The sequence below is a fragment of the Symsagittifera roscoffensis genome, chromosome 3 (genome assembly GCF_963678635.1).
Source record: "Symsagittifera roscoffensis chromosome 3, txSymRosc1.1, whole genome shotgun sequence".
NCBI classification, from domain to species: Eukaryota; Metazoa; Xenacoelomorpha; order Acoela; family Convolutidae; genus Symsagittifera; species Symsagittifera roscoffensis.
In genome coordinates this window covers 59,069,041-59,096,152 of record NC_087064.1, presented here as the reverse complement: position 1 = coordinate 59,096,152, position 27,112 = coordinate 59,069,041, and the positions used below count along the sequence as shown (strand labels likewise).

Here is a 27,112-nt window from a genome sequence, read left to right as displayed (position 1 = left end):
TTTTTTGTCTGAAGTATCGACTAATCAAAAATCAGAAATTTGTTCACTTTTTTCAGAGGAAAGAATCGGCATCTAAACCCTTGTTGATTAGATTTTTGTACTCCCTTGTTGATTAGATTTTTGAATAGTTTAAAACATGAAATTACGATTGTTGCTGCCTGCCCCCGCACTTACACCGCCTTCGCCAAAGACTGACGGTTTTTGAACTGACTTTTAAAATATTTACATTACACTCCATAAATGGAGACTCAGTAGCTTTTATTACTTCTGTAATGGTGATGCAAAGAACTGAGACGCCAGAGCTTAATGAGCGGAACAAAAAGGCGAACGTTTTGAATATTTTCGCTAATGAGCAGATCTTTTGATGATTGGACATTTCTTCATTAAATTGTTCTACACGTGAACTGAAGTGAGGCCAATTACAGCTTTTTTATCTAGTTTTTCGATGTTCACTGTTCAACTTTTTTACATTTTACCATTTTAATACCATTGAATAACTTCATAAAGTTAACAAACCGTGCGATGGTACGTAGGCCTACTGTAATTACCATTGCTTTAGTTAAACTGCTCTAAGCAAAAATTTTTTAAATATAAATACACGTTCTATGTTATAAACGAATACACATTTAAGTTGCTAACAAGGTGGATTTGGATCTGAATCAGAATTTTGAACGCCTTCTTGCCAAAAGTGGTCATTTTTGTGGTAAAATTGATTAGTTTCATTCTTGTGATATTTAAAACCATCGGAGGTACCGTGAGACTTGCTGTTTGCTTATAAGTGAGTTCATTTTCTGCTCAACTTGAAACTTTCTTAGCATACATTATTTTTTAGGCACTTAATTCGGGATAGTCTGTGGAAAATCTAAAGAAGGTAAGATCTTTACTTAATTTCGTTCAAAATTACCGGTAGAAAGCCACGAGTTTCTGATAGGCTCTAAACATTCATTGACTTCCATCAAATTTGATTGTTCAAGTTAATGTGAAAATGAATTCAAAACGGTATTCAGAATTTTTTTCTAAAATTTCAAAAAATGCTGCTTTCCTTTGGGGTGATCTGATCATAATGAGACTGGTAAAGCTAATGATTTTGAAATTGATTCCAAATATTGCAGAGTGATTCCTAGTAATAAATTTCCTGAAAAGTGGCAGAATCTGGGACAATTTTGGTGTTTTATAAGTTGCTTACTCTTTAGATATACAAAGTAGCTCGGAGATTTCAGTGTAGCTCGGCCAAAACTCGATGTAAATCAGTAGTAAAGGGGATTCCTTTGCGCGTCAAAGTAGTAGTAGTTTGTACAATCTCTGGGTATATGCAATATTATATTTAATTGCTCCTGCTCCTACCCGCGACCTGCTCACTAATCCCCCCCCCCCCATTTGTGATTTGTCCAAACAACGTCTACTCTCCAAATTTCGGAGGGTAGATAAACCTCAATGCCACGCCCCCTTAAATCTGCTCCTGATTTAATTAGCTTAGAGCTGGTAAGGTTGTAGAACAAAATTTTAATCCCAGCAACCGCTGTTGGAGTGAAAGATTTTCTTTTAGATTTCTGTGTAAGATGAACTCGGTAGCCTGGGTCTTTGTGGCCCTGCTAGGCGTTGCACTGGTTCAGCACGCTGTAGCCCAAAACAGTAAGTATTAAATTGGAATTTTTGTAGTAATTGTTGTCTCTGTACCAGAAAACATGCTCTAGCTAATTTATAATTCTAGGAAGGTCGTGAACCGGTAAATTTGTGGAAAATTAGCTTTCTTCTGCAACTCAATTGTGTTTAAAAAATCAAAACTAGAGATTTTTTTGCGTTTTTTTTAGGTTTAAGAAATGTGTGACGTATAGAAAACTTGTAAACCTGAAATATTTTACCACTCAAGACTTTTCGAAATACCAATAGTTCCATCCACAGTGTTTGATTAAGTTATTTTAAATATTTGATGCCCTGTGTGAGCGCGTCAGGAAAAACTGCTGGGTTTTGTTGCAGCTATCACACAATGTTTTGTGTCTGACTTGAGCGAAGGCACAATCTACTACTCCTACGACTCCGCCACTAACATGAACAACAAGCCGATCGCGGTCATGCAGAGTCTTGACTCACAGAACAACATTGTATCGCCACTGTTCCAGATCGAACTGGACACTTCCACGTCCAACTACGAATTGGAGTGTTGGGTTAGTTGGCGATTTGTGATGAATCTGTAATTTTGCCCCTTAATTCTGATCTTACACATCAATTTTAGAGAAATTAGACGCATATTTCTTTCTCATTTCAAGTATCAGAAGACGTCAATTTTTTATTTTTGTCTCATAGCTCAACACCCAACTCACATTTCTCTACAAAAGTTCAATTATAAATGTATCTGTATATTTTGACCTAGAAAAGTAGCTGAACGTATGTATATTTTTTCTGATTATTTGACTTATTAAGAGGCGATGAACATAGTTCAGGCTCCTATATAGGTTAGGAGGTTTTTTTCTCGTTTTTTTTTTCAGGAAAAGTCTTAAAGGTTGTTCAGGCTCAATTTCACGGTTTTACTTCAGATTTTTTTAAGTTCAGTTCATTTCTTTGTTAAAAGGAAAGCAAGCTCACCTATCGAACAGCAAAAGTGTAAAGGTCACTAAAAACGTGATCGACTTCTAGTTTCGAAAGTGGAATTGAATTTTTAGATTTTCCAGCGGAATAAAAAATTTACTTATTGATCCAGTTTTCTCAAATTGGCCTAATTTTAACAAAGAAGTTTCAAATCAAAGAGTTTGAAGGTCTTTTTAATTTTGAAGTCCTTATTTTTGTTTATGTGTGCTTGCGGCCATGTTTTTAATTGAAAGTTTTCTTATTCGCCAAGTAACTGAGGAAATCAACCCAATCAGAATATTTGAAAAAGTTTTGAAGAAGTGAGTTGAAAAAAGCGAAGAAGTGCTTATTGCCATACATTTCAGAATAAGATATAAATGAACAAGGTGAATTTGCACTAATGAAGGCCGTGCGTTTTTCAGGAAAAAAATGATTTTGAATTGAATTTCTTCTGAACTGGTTGTAGTTTTCTTTAAGATCAATGAACGTAGTGAAGCCTCTTATGTAGGTATCACTGATTTTTTTGTTTTTCTTAGGAAAGTCTTAAAATATTGATGAACTTAGGTATAATCACTTATTGAGTTCAATTGAAATTAATCTGCTGAAAGTGACGTAAATAGCACTCTCCAAAAACGAACGTGGAAATGGCGCGAAAAGACATGAAGGATTTCTATTTTCGAAAATGGATTTTATTTGTAAGATTTCCCAGCGGAATAAAAAATTTATCTATTGATCCAGTCTCAAGTTGGGTTCATGTTATCAAAAAAGAGCCGATCAGAAACTGTTCTAGAAATTCAAAGAGCTTTTTTTCTTTGAAGTTCAAAAGTTCAGTTTTTTCAAGAAAGTCAGTGTTTTTTAATGCTTACTTGCGTTCATTGCCCTTTTCCAATCTTCGATTGGCTATGTGTACTTTTTGGAAGGCATTTTGGCAATAATAACAATTATATATGGCGGTTGCTGTGCAAGTAGCCTAGAATATTCCAATCATACTCATAAAAAAGTACCTAAAAAGCTTTGTATATTTTCAAATTCGTGTTGGTTTTTGTGAGTCGTGCGATAAAAATATTTGATAAAAACATAGAAATTAGGCGCGTTCGACAGTCAAAGTAAAAATATGAATCGGGCAACGGTTTTAGTCAAAAAATCCCAAAAAAAATTATTTCATTTTTTTCATTTCAAAAAAAGTTTTCTTCATTTTTGTGATCGAATCACGACTGAAAGGGCTTTGATATGATTTATTGCTTGACCTATATCAATGATTATTTATGGCACCTAATTTTGCGTGGTAAAGAAAAAAAGAAAAAAGTGAAACACCTGAATACAAAGTTTCTCCCCATTTTTCAAATGGTCGGAGCAATAATTATAATGATCATGATAATAACAATGGAATTGGAGCCGAAAAGTTGGGTGATTTTGTTTTAAAGGTTTATTTGTTTCTGAGAATTATGAACGGATTAAAATTTTTTACATATTGATCCAGTTTTTTTCATTAAAAGTGTCTTTATTAAAAAGTGCCTTGAATAAAAATGTATCTTTATCAAAAAAAATGTCAACAATAAAAGTTTCGGCTCTTTTCCACTACCCCTCACCCTTGAATTTCCATTTGAATTTCTGAATTGCATGAAACTTGGTATAGTGAACAAACTAGCAATTGTGAACAGATTTGTTCTTCATGCTTTACATCGTAACATAACGCGTTTAGACATTACATGTAAAACAACTATGAAAACAAAAACATTTGAAAGGGAAATAGAAAATAGCCAAAGGTTCTTCGAATTCAAAGAGATAAAAAGGGGTTGCAGTTTTCAAAGTTGCCAAAGGGGTTGCAATTTGCGGTAAAGCTTAAAGATGGATCTTGGGAATTCGATAGTTCAAAAAAAGTCGTAACGGTGAAAACCGTTTTGACTGCCCTTGCCTCTTTACAAATAACAAGCGTTATAATCATCAACAATCAAAAACTAGTGGTTTTCTACCCAAAGTTTGAAGAAAAGTATTTGCTCCATGAGTGAAGTTAGTCAGTGGCGGATCTACGATTTTCTTGAGCGGTGGGAGGGGGGGAAGTGGGGGTTGGGTTTGGACGGTATTTCAAAATTATCAAAATTTTGTCGACTTTTTTTAGATCGACAATTTTGATTTCCCGAGCTCTCCGAAATCACAATAAAGACCCTATGTTGGCCAAATTTCCTGCGCAACAGGCGAACTTGATAAAACAAACAGGCAATAAAGGCGTTTGTAGGCATTTTTTGGAAACGTTTGACCAAACAAGCGTGTTTTTTCGGCGCCCGCTACCCCTCAAAATTATTGTAAATTGGCGCCAAAGGCGCTTTTATGAAGATTTTTGCGTAGTTCAGCCACAAATGGATGTCTTGAAATACAAGCAAAGGGGGACCCCTTGGGTCGTCAGGGGATCGAATCCCCGAGGGAGGGGAAGGGTATCCGCTAATCACCCACCCCGCCTAAGTCAGCTACTAAAGTTAGTACCAAGTACTGGTAATGCCTCGGAGTTGAATTCAATTGGTTGTGTGAAGTAAATTTCATTCCCACTTTGAGGGCTAGACGAAAGGGGGAAAGAACTTCAATTTTGGATGTATAATTTTCCTCGTTCGACAAGTACCATAAATAAGCGTTGGTTGTAGTCGAATATGACTAGAGTAAATTTTTTGCAGTGTCGAGAAGAAGCGACGGGCGAGGAGTTTAGGATTTTAGACTAATTGAGAACTTCAGAACAGAGGATGAATTCGGTCAGTTTTTACTGTAAGTAATGGAACTGAAATAGAATGAAGGATTTAAGTCATTATTAGTTAATTAAGGAAGATGAATTTTTTAACCTTTTCTGTCTAAAAACAAAAAGTATAATCCATTTAAAAAATCAATTTTATTATTAAAAAAATATATATTTACACAAGGGAAGCAATGCTTTATGGTACGATTTTTTTCCAATCTAAGTCTTTATTGTTGCGACTTTTGTTGCGACTAAGTCGCAATTTTTGTTGCGACTTAAAGCTACAATATTTTATGCGTCGAATTTGATGCATAGAATTGGCAGCAACATATTTTGATAGTTTGTTGCACCTTTGATATTTACTTGCTATGACTTCGAATAGTTATAAGTTTACACAGTTGATGCATTTTTAATTCATCAAGTGAACCGAAGAAAGCTTTTTGTTGCAAACAACATAACAATAATGAAATCTCGATATCAGAATTTTTCTAACTCAATATATCTCGCAATATATCTCGAAATGGATGATTTATACATAATGTGCCTTATGATTTGCGATTTTTTTTTACATTCAAAATTTTACCTTTTTGTATTTGATGCTACTTTTGCTGCATCGAATTGCAATTTATTAGCATATGTAGCTGTTTTATTGGTGGCTAGTTTTTGGGGATCTTAAGCATCCGTGGCTGAATGGTTAGTGCGTGCGTGAGACTCAAATTTGCTAGGTCGCAGATTTTTGCTTATTCGAATTTTTGCTAAGCCTCGAGTTTTTGCAAATTCGATGCTTATTTCTACTTTTTCTTATGTCACATGATAGAGCTGCTTTTTGGTCGTGTTCTCGCAAGAGACTATCTGTGGCACTTTTCGTTTTTCAAAATGTGACGGGTCAAAACATAGTTAGTTTTTGAAAATAAAAACATGAAGTAATATCAAGTTTTGTTAAGTTGAAATTGTTGATTTTAAGTGAAGTTGGGCAAATTTTAGTGAAATAGAATATATTGACCGAGTGGTTGGTCTTCACCCAAAACCATGTAGACTCAATGGCTTGAACGAATTTTTGTCTTGAGATGGGGTTGTATAAGGCAAGACTAGAGCGCCAAAAATGGTAACGATTTTCTTGCTAAGCGAAAACCTTTTGTTTTTATGTATTACATTAATCAAAACATGGAAAATTCAACAGGAAAATTTGAAATTGTGCAAAGCACATCTCTGGGAACTGCTGAGCCCTGCAAGGAGACAGTTCTTTTTCGGACCCTCAAGTGGAGCCGCGAGCGCATCGCTGGGCAGAGTGCAGGTGGCTGGAATCGATGGTGGCACATTTGTCGACTGCTATCCGGGTAAGCAGACAAAAACAGCTATTTTATTCATTTTGAAACTGGAACTGACACTAGTGTTTAATTACAGAGCATCCTTTGAGAAATGAGTTTTTTGCACTATATAGAAATTATCTCTCTAGTTTGTTTTTAAGTCTTAAGTTTTTAATTTTTTTCTAGAAAAAGACAAAAATTTGTTCACGTTCAAATTTGATTTGTGCTACCTGACTTCTGATTTAATTTCAAACTCAAATCATTAGCTAAAAATAAGACAGAATTAAATCAGAAGTGCTACCTGACTTCTGATTTAATTTCAAACTCAATTCATTAGCTAAAAATAAGGCGGAAAAAAAAGATTCTTAGTTTCAAAGATGGATTCGAATTTGTAGATTTACCATCAGCACTATCTCTATATGGCGTCTCGAAATAATTGAGGCAGTTGAATTGAGTCTCTTTTTAATTGCGATATAGATATATGCACCTATCTTTGGTAATCTGTATCATAAATTAATTTTTAATCCTCTATGGGGTATTTTATTGACGCGGGCTATATTGGCATGGGCTATTGTGCCCATTGGGATATATCGGTATGGGCTATTTTGTAATGGGATAATTTCGTATGGGATACTTTGTCCTGTCACCGTAGATTTCCCACTGAAATTTAAAAAAATGCTATTTGCTGTAAATTGGGTAGTTGAATTTTAAAAATCCATCAAAAAAGCAATCATAAATTTGAATTCAAATTGCCTTGAAATGATATATTTTTTTCGCTGAAAATATTTTATGTTGAAGCCTTTTCATCAGCTGTGGTTTCGATTCGAAAAAATATCAAGAATAGATGTCTCACTATTGAGAAAAACGGGTCTGAAGTGTGTCGTTTTTCTAGACTAAATTGATAAAGGCTAACAGGAATTTGGTTTGAGGCGGACCTTCAAATATCGTTCTACTGCATTTTTAAACGTTATATTAATCTAATACAATCGAATTTTGCAGAAAAAAAAACAGGAAAACTTTTAAGAAATGAAATAAAAAAAAATGAAAAAGATTGGGTTTTTTGGTTGAAGTTTTTTTGAACTATATTCTTCAATCAGTGTGGTCGGATTGTTGTGTGCAAATAATTGTCCTTTTTTGGTAAATCTATTGTATTGAATATCGAATTTCTCCAAAGCCTGTTTTTGTTTTGCCTTGGTACGTTTCAAACACCGTTGATATGTGATGATTGAAGGAAAGGGAGACTTAAAGAATGTCATTCTCTTGAAGACGTACGAAGCTCACGTTTCACTGCGGGAGCCGAATTGTCTTGCTATTCGGTTTTTTGGTCGCTGGAAAAATGAAAGACTAATTAGTCATTCAGTCTTCACTTTTCCTGCTTGGTTCCTCTCACAAAAGTAAAATTTGTTATTGTACAAAATTTCACGAAGCAACTTCTTTTGACGAGACCCTACTGCTTTTTTTTGCTATCACAATTGAAAATTCAGTTAGGTTTAATGTTATATTCGCTGTTTATCCTAAATGATACTGGATAGTACGGTGCTAGGTATTTCAGCAAACCGGTTTTTAGCAGACCGATTTTTTTAAGCAGATTCAGAACAATTACCAAGTCAGAACAGTTACTTCAAACGCGGCATTGTTACTAATATTTAGTGCTGACAATTTTGTTACAGTCGGAAGAGTGTTAGATTTCATCAATGATCCTGTGGACTCACTTACTTCTTTCACTGGAGCCGAGACGGATTTTGGAGGTGTTAACGGAAACTTGATCGGAATTCAGTATTGGCCAGTTTCGAGTGAGTATAGAAATAGGAAAACTAGCTGAGCGTTGAAGCTTGCACGAATCATGATCAAGGAGGTTATACACAGAGAAGAGCCCACATGACGAGGGGCTAATTTTTCTTGTTAATGATTCCGCTTGCACTTAGGGGAAATATTTAGTTTTTTTTCTTCTCAGTTTCAGTGTTATTTTTGTTAACATCGTGTTTGCATAATTATATAATATAATTTATATAAGATGGATTCCGGTCCCGTCTTTGTTGTTTTTAAAAGACAATTGTATTTTCAGTTACACCCTATTTGAACAATAACAACCTGCAGGGTCTTACGGTTTCGTATGGTGGCGGCAACAGTGCTAATTTCGGAATCACCAATAATGGAGGTAAGTCAGATTGATATATTGATTTAGTTGTGAAATGCGTATCGAAATTTTCAAATTTACCACATCGTTCTGTATTTTTACCTTTGATTTCAGATCAGTATTTCATCTGTGTTTAGTTTTGAAGTTACTATGGGGACTTGAAAGTTGTCAATTTTGTTATAATTTGGTTTATAGTGAAATTTGGCGCGAAATTTCATATCTTATGTAAACGCGCAGCAAATAGGGCGAGTTAATCCGGCTCAAAACCATTCCAAGACTCTAGGCCGAAAGCAGGTGTCGAAAAGGCAACGGATAATCGATAATTAGTTCTGTTGTTATTATAGGTCAGACCGCGGAAGCATTTTCTGCCGGCAATATCCTAAGAATAACTCTTTACTACACTTCGTCAATCAGCGTGGGAACTACGTGCGGATTGGCAATTGATTACGCTGACAACACAAATGATTACGCAGTCGGTTGTTCTACATTCGGTGACACCTTCACTATTTCGAACGGCTTTGATTTTGCTGGTTTCATGGGATACCATGCCAGTGGCGACAACAACCTTCTTCTTTTCCCTCTCGAAAACCGTTAGTTCATAAGTTTGATAGGATAGGTAATCTTTCTCTGTAAATGAAATTCAGACACAATTAAAAACAATTGGCGGAGACTTAGCCACTTTCTCACCGCTCATCTTAATTAAGTGCTGCCAATAGATGTATAAGGCTATTTCATTTTGTCCTAAGTGTCGGAAGTTTTGCATTAGGTTGCATCATAACAAACTTTGAACTTTTGGACTAAATAGTTTAGTCTCAAGTTAAAATTTATCGTTATAAAAATATTTTAAATCCCTTTTTCGAGGATTTCGAAATTTGACCGATGAGCAGTTGTTGTTGTTTAGAGCGAATGCAGCCTAAAGTGTTCTACTACGGCCGCACTCACAGTTCAGTGACAGCCTACGTGAATGCTTTCTTCCCGCTTCCCACAGATCTGAGCTACACCTATACACTAGTTAATGGCATCGACACTAGCTCTGACTCGCCTTCATATTCTTCAGTACTTGTAGGAAGTGTGTCTGCATCACAAGGTAACTCTGGACAATTCCAATTCCAAATCAGAACCGACTGCGGGTGTGTGCCTGTGAACTTGACCGTGGCCGCAGAATACACAGATGACAGTGACGTTGTGAATGGTCCTAGTGATCAAACGACTCTTTGGTCATGTAAGTTGGGAAGGATTTTTTTCCCCAAGTGTTACTCTAACGCAGCCGAGACACTATTCTAATCATCTGCTTCTAATTTTGCCTGCACGTTCATATCCTATTTTTGTTTTGATGATTTTTCCTATCGCAAATCAATAGTAAATCGCAATGTCTAATTTTCCAAGCAGAGATTGGATTGTCAGTTTAGTGTCAAAATGTGAGTATTTTTGAATTGTGTAAAAAATCAAATTTAGTTAAATGTTGTGCAAATATTGCCCATGAGAGGTTTCATTGAAGCTCACAATCTGATCTGAAATTGTACTGACTGCGAAGTTATATCTTTCTTTTTTATCGGTATTGGGCACAACTGGGTGCGTTCCGTTAATGTTTCCGATGACACAAACAAAAACATTCGTTTCTTTGCATCAATCATGATCCCTTATCAAATTTTTGATCGGCATTGAATGGTATGTTCTAATTATTCAAAGCATTTTTAGCCTTGTACTCTCTTTAGACGTGCGATATAATTATGTTAATGTTTTGTACAGTTGGTTATGAGGCTGTGGAGGTTGATCAAACCAACATACTTGGGGGAGTTCAGAATTATGGAGCTACCTACGAGACCTACTCGCAGTTCGTGTCGCCGGACGAAGGTCAGCAGCGTGTGGATAAGTGTCCCGAAATGTTTCTGCTCTGGGCCATAACTGACCTTGTCAGAGGTCAACTCTACATTGATGGACTTCTGGGAGACGCCGATAACAGTGTTCCTACTGCATATAATGACGCCATGTTCACCCAAGCCTCTACTCTGGGACCATTCAATACAGTAAGTAAATAAAGCTGCTTTGAAGCACTGTTTTTGCTGCAGGCGGTTTAGATTTCATAATCCTCGAGTTTCAATTGAATTGATTCATGACGTAGTTCATAGCTCTAGGTCTTTGTTCTCTTCAGAAGCAAATCCTCAGTTCAAATTTTTTTGTGCAGTTTCTTTTTCGCCTATTTAGTCAACATAAACGCTGTTGCTTTTATTTTTTGCAAGAAAATATTACACACCAGGTTTTGTAGCATAGTAGGGCGCCTGAAAATTCAGACGGCATTTGTTTGAAAAAAGTGAGGAAAGAGTCTATTTGAGGGACAGGTTTATTTTCCAGCGTCCCAGGCAATCCTTCTTTATTTTTCAATTTCAATTTTTGTCGTACCAGTTTTCAATTAATTGTGAATATTGTTCAAAATATTCGTATTTTGATTGCATGTTGTCTCAATTTCATATTCACACTAGTTAAAACTCGAAGTCTTAGGTTCTCAAAAACGGCTTAAGAATAATCTAGCTTTAAATTGTCTCAAGTTTGTTGTAGTTCAAAAAAATACAACCTTATTCTTTTTAGGTCATTGTTTCCTTTGATAACAACAACGCTGTTCAAGCGTTATCGTTCGGCTGGAATGGCGGTAGTGCGCTGACTATCGGCGATACTACTGGTGCTGCTCAGAGTGTTACATTGAACTCCAATAATCCAAATGTCATTGTGATGAAGGTGGCTTTGAAAAAAGTATCAGGCGCATCAACGGCGGAAGACATTGAAGTTACATTCGGGCGTAAGTTCCTTCTGATCAACCAACAAGTGATCAACTTTAACATGTTCAGTCTGGTTCTTGAGGGCGATTTTTAGAAAACTAAAGATTACCAAGCTTGTGTCTTTCTGCATTTTTCCCGGAAAAAAAGCTGTTTTTTAAAAAATTTATTGTGTTCAGAACTTTCTGTGCTACTTTAACAGCAACCTGCTATTCATGTGTGCATTTAGAGTTCTTAATGTGATGAACTTAAACGGTTATCCTTAATCTCGAAACTTTGAGAAGGATAATTTGCACGGTAAAAATCCGACTGTCTTTCTGTTCGGAATAGCTTCTTCGCGGCAGATGATTTTTTAGATTCGTGCATGCCAGTTATTCCGTATAATATTCAACGTTGGTGGAGCTAATTTTTTTTTGCTATATTGTAAAATAGTAACGAAGATTTTTCAAAATGTGTTTAGTGAACTGTAATTGCCTTCAGATTAACGATTGCTTTCATTTTTGAAGAGTCTATGAATGTAGTTCAGACTATTATACAGGAAAAAGACTTAAAATTTGTTCATGCTCAAATTTGATTTTCGGCGGTTTTACTTTTGATTTTTGTATGTCCAAATCATCTCCTTTGTTGAAAGAAAGGCAAACTCACCTATCGAACAGCAAAAGTGTAAAAGTCACGAAAAACGTGATCAGTTTCTAGTTTCGAAAGTGGATTTTAAATTTCAGATTTCCCAGCAGAATGAAAAGTTAACCCATTGAAACAGTTTTCTCAAATTGGGTTCATTTTTCAAAAAAGTGTCAATCATAATTTTTTTAGAATTTCAAAGAGCTTTGATGCCATCTATTTTTTTTCTTTGAAATTCGTTATTTCCATTTTTTAATAAAAATTAAGTCATTAGTTTTTATCCGTTTACTTGCGTTCATTGACTCTTTTCCAACTGTCTGTTGGCTAGGGTTAATTTCAGGGTGGATTTTGTTACTACCCCTATTGGTAAAATCGTGTTTTCCTACATGGTGCAAAATTTGTATTCACTTAGCCGTTAAATTAGTCCTTTGTAGGGGGTGGAAGCTCTTTCATGAGTTAGCATGAGGAGCTAACACTTTATTTTCTGTTTGATGTAGCAATAGTTTTGCTCTTTTTTTAAAGTAGTTTGTCTGTGTTTAGAGCCCATAGCTCCCTGTCTGATCGAAAAGATGGTGGTTCCGGACGTGGCTGGACAGTGGTTCACCGTTTTCACCAATATCTTCAGTGTCGGTAAGCGTCCAAACTGTTTATTTATTCAGTTTCAGTCGCATTCATAATCTGAAGAGAAAAAGAGCAAGGAATATGCAAGTTTATTTATTGAACTATAAACATGGCTGAGCGAAACAATCATGCGCACCCTTTGGTAATTGATGTCCATCTTTTCATTTGATTACATTTATTCAATTTAATCCTGTTGGTTGTTTCCTTTATTTTTGGTTTCATAGTATCACTTCGTCAAGAAGACAGCTGATGCAAATTTATACCCAACTTCTGATTGACTTCGTTGTTTAACTAACATCTTAAGTTAGGTAAACGTGAATTGGCCATGATCGGACCGGACCCAGTGATGTTTTTGGGGAATTAAAATTAGACCTGAAATGACATCTTTGTCGGCTGCAGTTAGCATATAGGTTTCATATTTCACAGCGGAAAAATATTAAGGTATTCACAATCAGAAATTGCCTGTTTTCAAATTTTCCTAGTTGAGCATCTTGAAGAACAAAATTAACTATGTTTAAAAGTAACTAAATGCAGTTTATAATGGTGCCTAATTGCTGAACAACCGTTTTTTTTTGGTTGAGAAGTGTTGTTTAACCGCTCTTAATTTAGAAACAAGCGCTAAAGTGGGCCTGATCGGAGTAAACAATACATCTAATGGTAGTCATAGTAGTGCTTCTGCTTAGATGATGACAACGATGCGGACTTGTATGATTTCTGGCTCTACATACCGGTTGACTACACCCAACTACGATCCAGACTCAATGGATACTTCTTGACAGATGGAGGCACTTACAATCTCACCATGCTGCCTGGGCCTGCAACGGTTGCATTCGACCGAGCGACTGTAGTTAACGCCAAGTTCTACCACTTGCAAGCTGAACACACGTACAATGTCGATTTCTGGGGCGAAGTTGACAACCTGGCTGGTAATAGCAATGCTGATCTGACCAGTCTCGAAACGGTATCCACTGATTTCGAGGACGGCATGGAAACATTCAGAACGCGTGAGATATTTTACCTCTTCATGCCGATTTTGATTATTCATATGCGCTTGATGTAACAACACTTGATTTGGGTTGTTGACTGAAAATAAATTCCAAGAAGAACCAAAGGATCATCCTGACCTTTAAACCTCTATGGAGGGAGAAGGAGGAAGCTAACCTGATTTAAAGCATACAAAAACTTGACCTGACTTTCAATGGTTATTACGAAAATTGTTTTCTCAAGTGGGCACATACATAAAAATATGAGAGGTTTGTGAAGTGTATGGATTTTTTGATTATGTATGTGCCCACTTGAGAAAACAATTTTCGTAATAACCATTGAAAGTCAGGTCAAGTTTTTGTATGCTTTAAATCAGGTTAGCTTCCTCCTTCTCCCTCCATAGAGGTTTAAAGGTCAGGATGATCCTTTGGTTCTTCTTGGAATTTATTTTCAGTCAACAACCCAAATCAAGTGTTGTTACATCAAGCGCATATGAATAATTGAGTATTGTGGGGGATGGCCAAAGGTTGTTGGATTGATTTTCTTTCAAATAAATATACAATTCAGCCCAAATCGAATTTAAATAAAACGTCGAATTAACTTATTTTGTAGCCTGCCAAAGTACAAAATGTATGAATAATTTATAATTTCATTCAGAATTAATCTGAAATATGCTTGGGGAGATTTTATGTTATTATAAATTTTTTTATATTCTGTATGAAATTATAAATTATGCATACATTGTGTTGTGTACTTTGGTAGGCTACAAAATTAGTTAATTCGACGTTTAATTTAAATCGATTTCGTCACTTTTTTTAAGGGGGAGAGGGGAAGAGATGATTAGATTATACGGTTGATCCACATTTTCTTCCGAACACCTCACTGAAAGAGACTTGAAAAAACTATGGGACAGGCTCTTTTTTTCAGCTGATTATATGGTATCGTATAAAATTTTTCAGAGCCAAAAAAATTTTGTTTCGAGAAAAGCTGGTCTGAACTTTTTTTTATATTAAATGACACAAAGTTGACAATAGACACGATGAGAGACTAAAATTTCAATTTAATTATACTGCAATTTTTTCATTTATTTAGCTGATATATTATCTCATTTTGGATCTTTGTACTTAATTCAAACGCTTTTTACCAGGGGCGGATCTAGGATTTTCTCGAGGGGGGGGGCGGATTTTCAAAAAATTTTCCAAAATTTTGACGACCTTTTTTTTTTTTTAGGTCGACCAAATTGATTTTTGAGCTCTCCCAAAGCACTGTTTTTCCCCTATTTTGGCAAAATTTTCTGCGCAGCAGGCAAATTTTTGAAAAAACAGTCAAAAAAGCCGTTTTTGGGCACTTTTTGAAAAAATTTTGACAAAAAAAATCGCGTTTTTTTTGGCGCGCGCTCCCCCTCAAAGTTAGTATATATTGGCGCCCTAGGCGCTTTTAGAAAAATTTTAGGGTCGTTCGGCCTAAAATGGATTTCTGAAAAAGTATCAAAGGGGAAACCCTTTGGGTCGGCAGGTGGTCGAATCCCTCAGAGGAAAGCGTCCGCCCCCCCCCCCCCCCTAAATCCGCCCCTGCTTTTTACTAAAAAACAAACTTCAGCCAAAAAATGAAAAAAAAAATTTTTTTGGTTTATTCGTATTTTGGATTTTTCTTAATTCTTTTGTTATTGATTTTTACTGTACAGCAACGGGATATCCTGGTTGATACAACGTCAATGGGCAGAAAAGGATAAATGAAGAGCGCAAAACAGAGAAACAGACGTTTTTTTTTCACAAATAAGATTGAAATCAAAGAAAAGATGACGCACTTTTTGTTGCATACGGATTCATCAAAATGAATGTTATTTGTCGTAAACCAAAAAAAAAATGCTGTACTTGAGACCTATTTGAGCATTCCAAATGAAATTAAGTTGTAATATCCCTGCATTGTGGTCAAATTTCCACTTGAATTTTTTTCAGCACATGGTGTGAGGTTGGAGTGTACCACGGATGGACAAATGTATGAACAAGTGGAGTACGAGGCCGTTCCCGACCGTAAGTTGACAAGTTTTATTTCTTCGTTTTCCTGCCTGAATTTGGGACCAGGTCTAGACTGGAATGGTTTAATGTTTAAATGTCAATGAGTGCTTCTGGCTGTAATTCCAGTTAGTGAACAGGTCTATACTGCCATCATGCCTTATATTTTTTTCTGTTGTTTGATACTATAAAGGTATGTAGCCATAAGTATCTTTACGTGCCAAGTACCAAGGGCTTAATTTGGTAAGCTAAAAGCTCAGTGTGCTAACTTTTGCTAATTTTATCAACCAGTCAAACAATTTAAATCATTTTCACAAATCTGCACTAATTCGCACATAAGTCGCGTAAACTGGCATGGTTATTGAAACACATGCTATCTTAGAGCTAAACGATATGAGCAAAACCTATGCTTATTGACATGCATTCTAAACACTATGAAGATGTGCAATAATTTCAGCCGAGATAAAGACATACTACACTGCTGACTCTGGCAGCCTCGGGTCGACTGTGGGGGGAGTGGACACAGAGGCAGCCCAACAGGACCAGTTCAGCAACTACAATTTCTTCCACTATGACCCGAACAGCGACAACTACCCCAAGTACGGAGACTTCGCTGGATACCCCACTGGAGCAGCTGTGTATTACAGCAATACTGATAATTGCATCCAGGGTTTGGCTCTGACTTACCGTGCTTTCGACGGCAGTACATTTCGTTCGTTCGTGGCCGGAGACGAGGCTGGATACAACACCAATACCTTAACTAGAGATCAAGTAACCTTCACGATGCCCGTCACTCATGTCTATGGCAACATCGGTAATGATGGAGGGTCGAGTTGCCTGTCCGGAATCAGATTCACGTATGTGCTTGTTTTGAGTAGTTAGTTAATCGGTGGAGACTCTTTTATAATGTGCTACTTGCCAAATTATACTATTTGCATAGACCCTTGTTTGGAACAAAAGACAATAGACAAAACCAAAACTGATCACTGCGAACAGTGTGGTGAAGATAACTTTCAGATGCTACAAACATCACTGATCTAAAAATAATTTTAAGAAAAATATCCAAAACTCATGTGTGGCTTATGTGGCTTACTGGATACTATTTTTTGCCACCTCAAATACTGTTTTTCTAGTCTCCTCTTGTAAATTTTGACTGTTTTAGAATCGGACCTGCTGGCTCAGTTGGCACGACTGATTTTGGCTGCATCGGGCCCAGCGCTACCAGTTGCAACACTCAGTTATTCCAAGATGACCAAAGCGATACAGGTATCACCTACTACCTGAGCGGACTCAAAGTTTCCAGTGACGCAGACGGAGACTACGTCAGAGGAATTGCAGGAGCCTTCACATATGTCGGTAAATAAAACGATCACAGAGTTGCTGATACGTTCACAACATGGCAAATGGTTTACTATTAGTCATTACTCTAGTTTCTCGTAACTTAAGATTACGAATAAGACCATTTTATCCACGGGGGAAAGGACCAACACAAGAGCTGTTCAGCTCATCATGGCGAACCGCTGTTGTGCCCCTGTTTAAGAACTACATGCAATTTTTTTGATTATTTTTCTGGGCTGGGTAATGTTGCGGATTTAGGGAGGGGGAAGTGTGGAGGCCGGACGTCCCCCCCCCCTCCTTGGGGATTTAGGGAGTTGACCCTCTCACCAACCATAGGGTCCTCCCTTTGGTATTTCGTCATGACATCCATTTTAGGCCGACCAACCCCATTTTTTTCTAAAGGCGCCTTTGGCGTCATTATACTAATTTTGAACGGACCGTGAGCCGAAAACAACGCAATTTTGTGGTCAAAATAGGGTCTTTATAGTGTTTTGGGAGTGCTAGGAAAACCGTAAAAAAGGTCAACAAACTTTTCTAAAAAAAATTGAAAATCCCCCCTCGAGAAAATCCTAGATCCGCCCCTGGTATGGCAGAAATGTTGGTTCAAATAACTAATTTAAGTTTTTATGACATGACTCCCTCGCATTGCAGTGTTACATATTTTATCTCAAGCAATGTTGTGCAGGTAAATTAAAGTATGATATAAATCATAAAGTAAGTTTTCCTTTTAATTATGTAACTCATAAACTGTTTTCTGGACTTCATGTTAGTGTTACCGTCTTCTTTCGTTGTAAAAACTGTTTGGACGGGAAGTTGTATCAGTTTTTCTTTTTCTTTTTGGTGCAAACACTGTAGTTTTTGCCGGAGATTTTATCTTCTGTTTTTGCTAGATCATTTATGCATTGATTTGTAAAAGTGAAATGCAACGTATATAAATTGAATACAAAAAGACTTACATTTTTTGTAGACCTGCCAGAGGTTGAAACCAACGGTAATTGCATCTTGGACATGGATATTGATTGGAACTATATTAGACATTCCAGTTGGTGCAAGGAACTCAACTTGATTACTGATGCGATCGACTGTGCTATTAGTACCTACCGATACCCCGACCACCAAACTGACACTACTGATAAACCTGACCAGAGAGACCCGGATGACGCTTTCTACGAAGGCGACGAACACCAGATCACTTACCACCAAAAACTCATCCGAACCAGAGACCGAAATCAAGAGACTTGGAAGGATAATACCAAGAACACAGGAGGTACAGACCTAGGTCTGACTATAGTGAGACAGAACGACTGGCAGGCAAATCTGTTCTGCTACTACAATGCCACTGGTCTGGTCAGCAGCAGTTTCAGTGTGGAGCCAGAGGAAGGGATCTTCGCCGCCGGCAAGAATGAGTTCAATTTCGCACTCAAGATCTACCAGGATCACACCTACAGTACCGCATACGGACCGTATGTTTGCTAATTGTACTTTATAATTGTCATCATTCAGTCCACGCTTCTATGATTGATATTATTGATAGAAACTCATTGTTAATTAAAATTGGGCAAAACATGCAACAATTTCAGCTCAAGGATAAAAAAGACAAGTGTTCGAAAAGGACATGGTGGATGAAATAATAGCGGTCTGAACTCGACAATTTTGACTTGAAAATACTTTCAAGAAATTTTTAACATGACAATAAAATCAAAAACGATAGAAATGATATATCGATACTCGAATTTCCAAGAGAGTTGTTAAATATATTTGTGGTTTGCTAGAAACGAAGTGCCTATCATGTTGTTGGATGAGCCAGTGTACATGGCTGTGACCATTGAAGACAGCGAAAGTGCCTTCTATGTGAGAGGATTCAAGTGCTGGGCTTCTAAAACAGAAACTCTGCCCGCACCTACAAACAACGAAGAATGCTATACCCTGTCCCAGGAATCCGGGTAATCAATTCGTTTGTTAAACGCTGCTCTCTGATTCCTTTTTAGGCATGGCGACAATTTGTCGCAGGCGACAACTCGTAGCCAGCGATAATTCGTCGCAATGATGTAAAGCTACCTTCGTCGCAAACCTATTCCAATTTAAGCAGAACTCATTGCTTAATAGTTTTGTTAAACATTGGATAAAGAAGCCCACACCCGCTAAGGCTTTCGCCGGTTGGTTGCTGCACCTTACTTAAACAGTTTGTAAATATTTTGTTTTGTTCCGACTGACAGAATATTTAAAAATGACGGAATATTTATTGGCGTTGTATTCAGTCAAATTTCGACTTGAGTAATTTCATATTGAATACAATTTGAGATGCATTTGCATCTAAAATATCGCATGGGAGCATAAAAAAGGACAAACATAAAACAAGGCTAGCCAGTTGCTGTGCAAGTAGCACAGAAAGTTCCAACCATATTCATAAAAAATAGAATTTTTAAATTGCTTTAAATTAGTGTCGTTTTTAGTGGGTGGTGTGATTCGAGAACTATACGATCGCGTAAAAAATAAGTGAATTAGACATGATCAACAATTTTTTTTCAAGAAAAGAATACCAAACAAAAAATGAAAATAAAGTTTAAATGTTTTTAAAATTTTTTAAATAATTTTTCTACAATAGTTTTAATTAATTTTTTTTTTGTAAATTTTTATTGTCAAATGAGCGCTGAAAGAAACGTCCAAAACTAACTTTCTTGATGGTAAAATCAAGTTTTGTGAGCCTAAAATTACTTTAAAAATTGTTAATTTCCATATAACGAACGTTACTCAATCGCGTTTTTGCTCGATTTTGAACTAAAAATCAAAAATTTTAAACAGGTTTTTCCCGACACTGAATAAATTTTTTGGAAATTTTTAATGCCATTTTAGTCATGACTGAAAGGCTTTTAATATACTACACCACTCAACTTTCTCGATGATTATTTGTGGTAGCTGATTTTGCGTAGAAAACAAAAAAGAAAAAAAACAAAGAACTAAAACACACCCGAATACAAAGTTCCTCTGTGTTTTCAATGGTCGGAACAAAATATTCTTTTTTTTTCGATTATTTTGATTTTTTTTTCATGCTTGGTCGAAATAGGGTCTTAATAGTGTTCTGGGAGTGCTCGGAAAATCAATTTGTTTGGTCGACCTAAAAAAAAAAGCTCAACAAAATTTTCAAAAAGTTTTTGAAAATCCCCCCTCCCCCCTTGAGAAAATCCTTGGTACGCCCCTGTTCGGAACATTCAGGTTTTTTTCTTGGCGCGCGGGTAGTATTGTTTGAGTTATTTATCGAAATGATGATCAATTTAATGCCTCATTGGACAATTATTCATTCCAGCCGGATAGAGGGTATAAGCTATGTTTCCTACTTAGGAAAAGACAAAAAAAGCACATGGTGAATGGATACATGACATTTCAATTGAAGTATTTGGTGTAAAAAATATTATAGGCCGATAACCCTTTGCTGTCGATGAATTTTTTTGGTTAAAATAACTGTTTAAAAATGTACGAAAAAATGAAAAAATGTTTTCTGTTTTTTTTTTAATTGATCCACCTACAAAGTGGTATCGTTTGCTTCTATATCGTATCCTAACGTACAGTTACCAATGAGAAAAATATTTTGAAATTCAATCCCTAGAATTTTACAAAAGGTCCCAGGTGAAATTTCTTTTGAATTTTGGGCTTTGGACATCAATATTGTTCAAATGGTATTAGAAAAATCCGCAATAAATGGCCAGTTAAAAATTGAATTTAGTCTCGAGGAAGAACGCTTGGCATAAATTTTTCATCACTTCTTTCAAAAAAAAATTCCGCTTTAAAAAATTCAATTTATATGCTCTTCGAAGCAGAAAGGAAAATGTGTCGACAATCGCTGTTGGCTTCATGTTTCTAAATTGGTTTTAGATTGAATGTCTCATTTCAAGTCTCACTTGAATACAACATTTTATCCACCATGCTTAATCAGATTGGATGAGTGTAATAAAAAAGCGCTGTGTTTTAGCCAGATTTTGATTTGTTATTATAACGGGTACGTGATCGTTGCTACAGGTGTTATCAAGACGACACTTTCCGATGGGACACAGGCTTTAGTACGCGGCTTATGGATCCTTTCTACTTCGATGCCTTCGCCTGGTTTGATAATAACGTAGTTTCGACCGAAGTTGTCTTCATTCAGTGCGAAGTCAGGGCGTGTCTCGAGGACGCGGAAGATTCAACATACTGCTCCAGAAGTTAGAACTATTTCTTTTAAGATCTTAATAATTAGTTCGTTTCTGCGGATCGTAAAAGGATAGTTAGTATTTCATTATAATCAGCGATTTTATCAGTGATCCTTATGCAGCAAGTGTCATTGATCAGTGTTCGAAAGTAGATTTAAAGTGTTGAAAAAAAATCCGCACTCTGGAGATTCCGCTTCAACAATTGTTCAGATATTGTTCTAGACTATACATATTATTGAGACTTCATCATTGCGAAGTTTTCAATGCAGCCTACGGGCCCACGGAGTTCTGAAAAAAGCGCGGAAAGTTTTAGCAAAAAAAATTCTTATAGAAAAAAGCGCGGAAAATTTTAGCAAAAATTTTTTTATTGCGCAGGCGTTTGATTTTCGAGCTCTCACGCCAGGGGCGGATGTATTTATGGAGGAGAGCAAAGGATGGGCAGAAAAACTTCCTCCTCCTTCACGGTTTAACCTTCTTGCCACCCAGTGCCCCTTGCAACATAGTGCCCTTACAGTGTTTTCGGAAATCCATTTGGTCGACATCAAAAGTAGCAAAGTCCGTTCTACCCCAATTTAAATTAATTCGCAGATCGGCATTGTCTCACGAGCCATGTCTCCTTTGAGAGACAACTGATAGAGGCATGATGAGTGGTCGCTTCTATTTATAGCACAAGATTGATTTATCTTACCAGCGAAAATCTTTTTTCAAATAAATGTTTGTAACATTAATATTTAGTATTAAATGTTACAAATAAGTTCGCCAATGCGTCGTATTTATTGAAATTTATATCTACGAACTTGAATCTTGCCGTTTGAATGAAATTGGATTGCTTGTTGTTTAGTATCTGAGCAACTACTTTTGACTCATAATTTAGTGGCAGCTATGATGTTTCAGCTTCTGAGAATAATGCATGTACAGATTTGAATACACGGCAGCGTAGGGATCTTTCTCCGATCGAGAATAACATGGAGACGGTCATCACTTCCACGCCCATCATCATCAAGCGACGAGACACTGCGGCCAACACTCTCAACAGTTAGTGTATTTTACCCTCCTCCCACCCCTTGCTTTTTTCCAATGACGAGCCAAACCCGCCATTGATATCATGTCAACATAATGCATGGCTATAATTGTTTTCAAAGAAAGTTTTATGTTGCTTAGGCCGCCGAAATTGATACCCGAAGCACTGTTTTTCAAATAATGATGGAAGTTTGTTGGCGGCACCTTCAGTTCTAGTTTTTGATACAGCTTTTACTGTAATTTTGTGTCCGAGTCCTGAACAAATAAGATTAAAGACAGGTCAAATTGAGCATACTTCATTGCTTAAAGTAATGATACACATGAAAAACATTAAACTTTTTGTGTGACAAAACTCCTGTGATTTTCATTCTGTGTTGTTTTTTGTTGACTATTTTCCCCTTTTTTTACTCACAAAATGGGAAGGAGGAATGAATTGTTGAAATTTATTCGCCCATTTTAGGTTCACCAAAGAAAGCTTGAAGATTCAAGGTGGTATCATAATCTGCTCCTTTTGGTTCAGATTTGAATTTCAAACCAAATAAAGTAAAATTTTTGCAAGTGTTTAAAACGCGGGTCTATTTTTATACCTCTTGTGTTTTTCGCAATTGACCCGAGCTCAGAACATTAACAGTCTAATTTTTCTCGCCGATGTATTAATTGGATTTAAATTACCTGAAACTAATTAATTTCAATGGCAGTAAGGAAGGAATGTTGTTAATTAGAAATGATATTTCGGCGTCTTCTTAATCGCAATTTTTTTACATCGAAAAATTTTGCATTGTTTTGTTGATGAGAAACTTTGGATCTACTTAACAATCTCCAAATATGGTACCTAAGAATCTCCACCCCTATAAATAAAAGCAGTAAATTAGAGCTAGTGCTTTGTTTTGAGAGGTCTAATTTTGCTTTATTCTGATTGGTCAAAAACCGACCCTTTTGATCCCGCGGAGTTTGTTAAGTAGATACGAAATTTTTTACCTCTCAAATCGGCTCACAATGAATTGTTTATTTGTGTTTGTTGTAGTTGAGCGTGGCCCCATCAGACTGGAGGAGGGAGGAGTAAGGATGGCAGCTGGGTTGTTCAGTCTTTTTGTCACCACCATGTTCTTCTGCGTCCTTGTCATCTCCTACAAGGTCTACAAACTCAGAAGCAACTACACCAGACTGAGGACTTCCACCGGAACGGTTAACAACCAAAACTAAGAAGACCAAGAAAAGAAAGGACTGGAACAAAGAGGAGCAAATATAATGCTTGTTTTTTTTCTATGAAGATTTCAAATACATCTTTTTATGCGGAAAATACTACGCTTTTGTAAAGCGGAAATTGTAAATAATTTCGTACCCTTTGAAAATTTTTGTATTCACATTTTGATGTTATTATCGGAGATTCTTGAAAGTAAAAAAAAATAATTTTGCATGTATTTTGTATATACGAAAATAAATGTTTATATCGGCGCTTTTGACGATAGTGTCGAGTTGTTCCTGAACAAACTCTTGGGTGAAAAGAAACCATAGTCTGTTCCACAAATTAAGCCTTGAGCGTGGAATCATCTAAGGCTTAGCATGATTCCTATTTAAAAAATAATAACAACAAAAATGGCGTTGGTGTAAAGTGCAACTTGTTTGAATATTTCAGCTTTTCAGACCTCTTTACACCAGCAGATGAGATTTAATGATTTGAATCATTGACTTTGATTTTGATTTTTTTTTCAGTTAAGTTTTCGTTACGACATCTAAGCTATTATTATTCCGCTGGAGATTGGCAATCGTTATCATATCGGAATGTAGGTTATTTGCTTTAATAACTTTTTGACAAATTCACTTGAATCGTTTGCCGGTGACGTATCTGTTCTGATGAAATTTAAGGCCGACTGAGAGTTCTATCCTTCACAGCAATCCTAAGTTCTATCGAACTTATTCCCCAGCGATGAAAAAAATGTGCCAAAAAATCACATCAAGTATGCAAACATTCCCTTTTTTAAGGTTACGTAAAAAACTCGTAGTTTCGCTCGGCTTCACCATCAAACGCAGCAGCAAAAAAGTTATTTTCTCCGTTTCTGTCATGCTTAAAGGCAATTTATTTAGATTACTGTTTGGTTAATATTTGTGGAGGCCAACTACCTTGAACGGTTTAAACACATGAAAAGTAAGCCAGCAGTCCATGTGAGTCAATGCAATAAAGGTTTTCTGTCCGGCAGCAAAATGCCCAGTTTCAAAATCGGTAATAAAATTTTTGGGCAGAAAATAAATTTGTAATGTTTCTTAACACTTTCTTTCAAACGTTTGAAAATTTTTGAACACAGGCTTTTATTTTTTTTCATTTTGTCAACTATTCCCTTGTACCCCCTTTTGCAAGGGGAGGGCTAATTCGTTACAAAATACCGTAGGGGAGAGAGTTAAGTAAAAAAGATCCAATTTTGTTTTTACTTTTTATTCGGTTCACCGTTGCCAATCACTTCACTATTTCAAAATCGTTTTCTTTGAACTAAAAAAATGCATTGTTAAAGAATATAAACTGAATCGCTAAGTTAAAAATTTGGGCTCTTTTCCAGTCCCCCCCCTTTCAAAATACCGAGTTTTATATTTGTTTTACGTGTTATTACGGCTAAATACGTGATTTTACGCTGCAAAGTATGAAGATCAGAATTGTCGATTTGTTCACCACGCCAAATTTCATTGCATTATGACAACGTTAAATAGACTTTTCAAAATTGAATTGGAAAGGGGGAGAACTGGAACAGAGCCAAAATTTGTTTTTGGACATTTTGATATCTTAACTCTTCTCTCCCTTTGGTACCTAATCGGGACTCGCAACTCCTCTAGTGAACTGTTTCAACGGTTAATCATTTGTGACTTTGTACCTACTAACAATCTCTCCTCCCCCTTGCAGAAGGGGGGGATATTTGAAGAGAACGAAACTTTTTTGCTTTTTTGGTTAGCCAGCCAGAGGCCTAACCTACAGGTTAACAATTTAAGGTTAACTAAGTCATGGCTATCTTACAAGAGCTCACCTGGTAAATTGCAGCGCACGTGCGAATTGAACCAGCAATAATATGGTTGCAGGGCACCATCACTACCGGTGCGCAACCACACCACTTTTCTACATAATTTACAAAGACCCTCATGTGGGCAATCAGCTAGTGGAGTGCAAAAATTTACTTCCCTTTGACCCACTAAAATCTATGCTAACAAGAATAATCTCTTGGTTTCATTCAATCTACATGCTAAGCGTCTATTACTCAGCTGTATTTCAATATCATAGCAGAATTGAATGAAATTAAACTATATACGCATTCAAGACAAAAAACGAAACGTTTTTTTTTTCAAAAATTAACGCTTTTTTCAGAAATTTTTCTAGTAGATTTCCCGAGTTGCTATAAATTTTTTTCTCCTTTGATTATGTTTATAAAGCCTCTTATGTGTACGTGCAGCTAGTGTGTTCAAAGCTTAAAAAAACTATATGTTCACCATATGAATACGGACCAAAAAATGTTTCGTTTTTTGAATATTTTTTGTCAACTCAACTTTTGAAGTGACTTCTCAAACAAATTTCCTTAATATCTTTATTTTCGACAGTGGCGATTATATATTTTTTTAAATTAAAACAATAAATGCGGGCAGTTTGTCTATGTCAACTAAATGTGCAATATTGTTAAAAATTACCATAAGATTTTTTTTGTTTTTCTAGTTGTTTTCTTTTTCAGTTTTGTTTCCTAGATTGTTGTCGTTTTTATGCAATCAGCTAGCTCATTGCAACGGGTAAATTAATTATTGCTCAGAATAACCCAAGTCAATATTTGTATGCCCATCATCAATTTATGTTTGTAAACAGAAATCTTGAAATCAAGATATTTTTGTTCCGACCGCCTCACTAGTGATAGAAGCAAAATATAAAATATGTGCGTTTTTTCTAAAGTTGGACTACCGCAATGTAAAAGGGCTCAAAGGTTGTATTGCATTGAAGCCCTTTTTTCCGTTTTTTTCTAACACTTGCTAGCTGCTTTATTTTGTTCTCAGAATGATCAAACAGTACATTTAGGTTCAGCTCAAATTGAATTGAAGCACATTTGGTTTAGAGGAAATAAATATGCGCGGGACGTCAGAAATCCTGCTTTCGAATCTGATAGGGTCTGTTGTTTTTGAATGGAAAATATTCCCCTTGATAAGATACAACACAAATTGGAGAAAAATCGTTGGATTTGTTAATTTGCTTGAAAAGTAGCCTTGCCTTTACTTATGCACTCCTTGAACAGCCAACTGTTACCATTGTGTTTGTTGAAGACCATTAGTTTTTCATTTGAGACATTTTGAACACTGAAGCTGCTCACACAACAACAATATTTATGACAAGAAAATTTTTCATGTAGACAACACAGAAAAAATAAGTAACGGCATAAAAGCTTTTGTGTCAGTTCATTTACCTGTACAATCGAAAGAACCTTATTTTTTCACTTTCACAAGTTAATTGCTATAAACTGCATATAACTGAGTTTTGCTGAATATTTAGGCAAAAAGGAGTTTTTCATTCTCCAAACATTTTGATAGCTCATTGGAAAATAAGGTAATCAAGTTTTGCCAACATGATTAGCTAATTCCAAATTAATGCTATCTCATTGTTGCAATTGATATCGCTAGATGATGCTAGGCAAAGAAAGCGATGGGAAATTAAGACAAGACCTTTAGACGACAAAATGTATTAGCATCCAAATTTGTTGCTATTACAAACAAATCCATCCCAATAAGTTTTTTCAAACAACGTTTCACCTATAGACAATAATTTTAATAAATTGCACGAAATTGTCAGTTAAAATTAACTTCTGACACTTT

At 36.1% G+C, this 27,112-nt stretch overlaps 1 protein-coding gene across 4 annotated transcripts; it reads left to right on the top strand.

Moving 5' to 3' along the window:
• The first annotated feature begins 635 nt into the window (after positions 1-635).
• On the top strand, positions 636-23,739 carry LOC134842252 (uncharacterized). 4 transcript variants are annotated; one of them, XM_063858513.1, is made up of 21 exons: positions 636-749; positions 833-871; positions 1,547-1,632; positions 1,978-2,165; positions 6,468-6,624; positions 8,265-8,387; positions 8,660-8,752; positions 9,076-9,321; positions 9,633-9,953; positions 10,481-10,758; positions 11,318-11,525; positions 12,664-12,753; positions 13,428-13,748; positions 15,687-15,761; positions 16,201-16,600; positions 16,906-17,099; positions 18,049-18,544; positions 18,854-19,024; positions 21,096-21,277; positions 22,160-22,300; positions 23,310-23,739. In XM_063858513.1, exons 3-21 carry the CDS (start codon positions 1,560-1,562, stop codon positions 23,486-23,488), a joined length of 3,936 nt encoding a protein of 1,311 aa, XP_063714583.1. In that variant the 5' UTR covers positions 636-749; positions 833-871; positions 1,547-1,559; the 3' UTR covers positions 23,489-23,739. The 4 variants fall into 4 exon arrangements, with proteins under 4 accessions (XP_063714583.1, XP_063714586.1, XP_063714584.1 ...); XM_063858514.1 differs by having other exon boundaries at positions 691-778; XM_063858516.1 differs by lacking the exon at positions 833-871 and having other exon boundaries at positions 663-778.
• Positions 23,740-27,112: the final 3,373 nt, after the last annotated feature.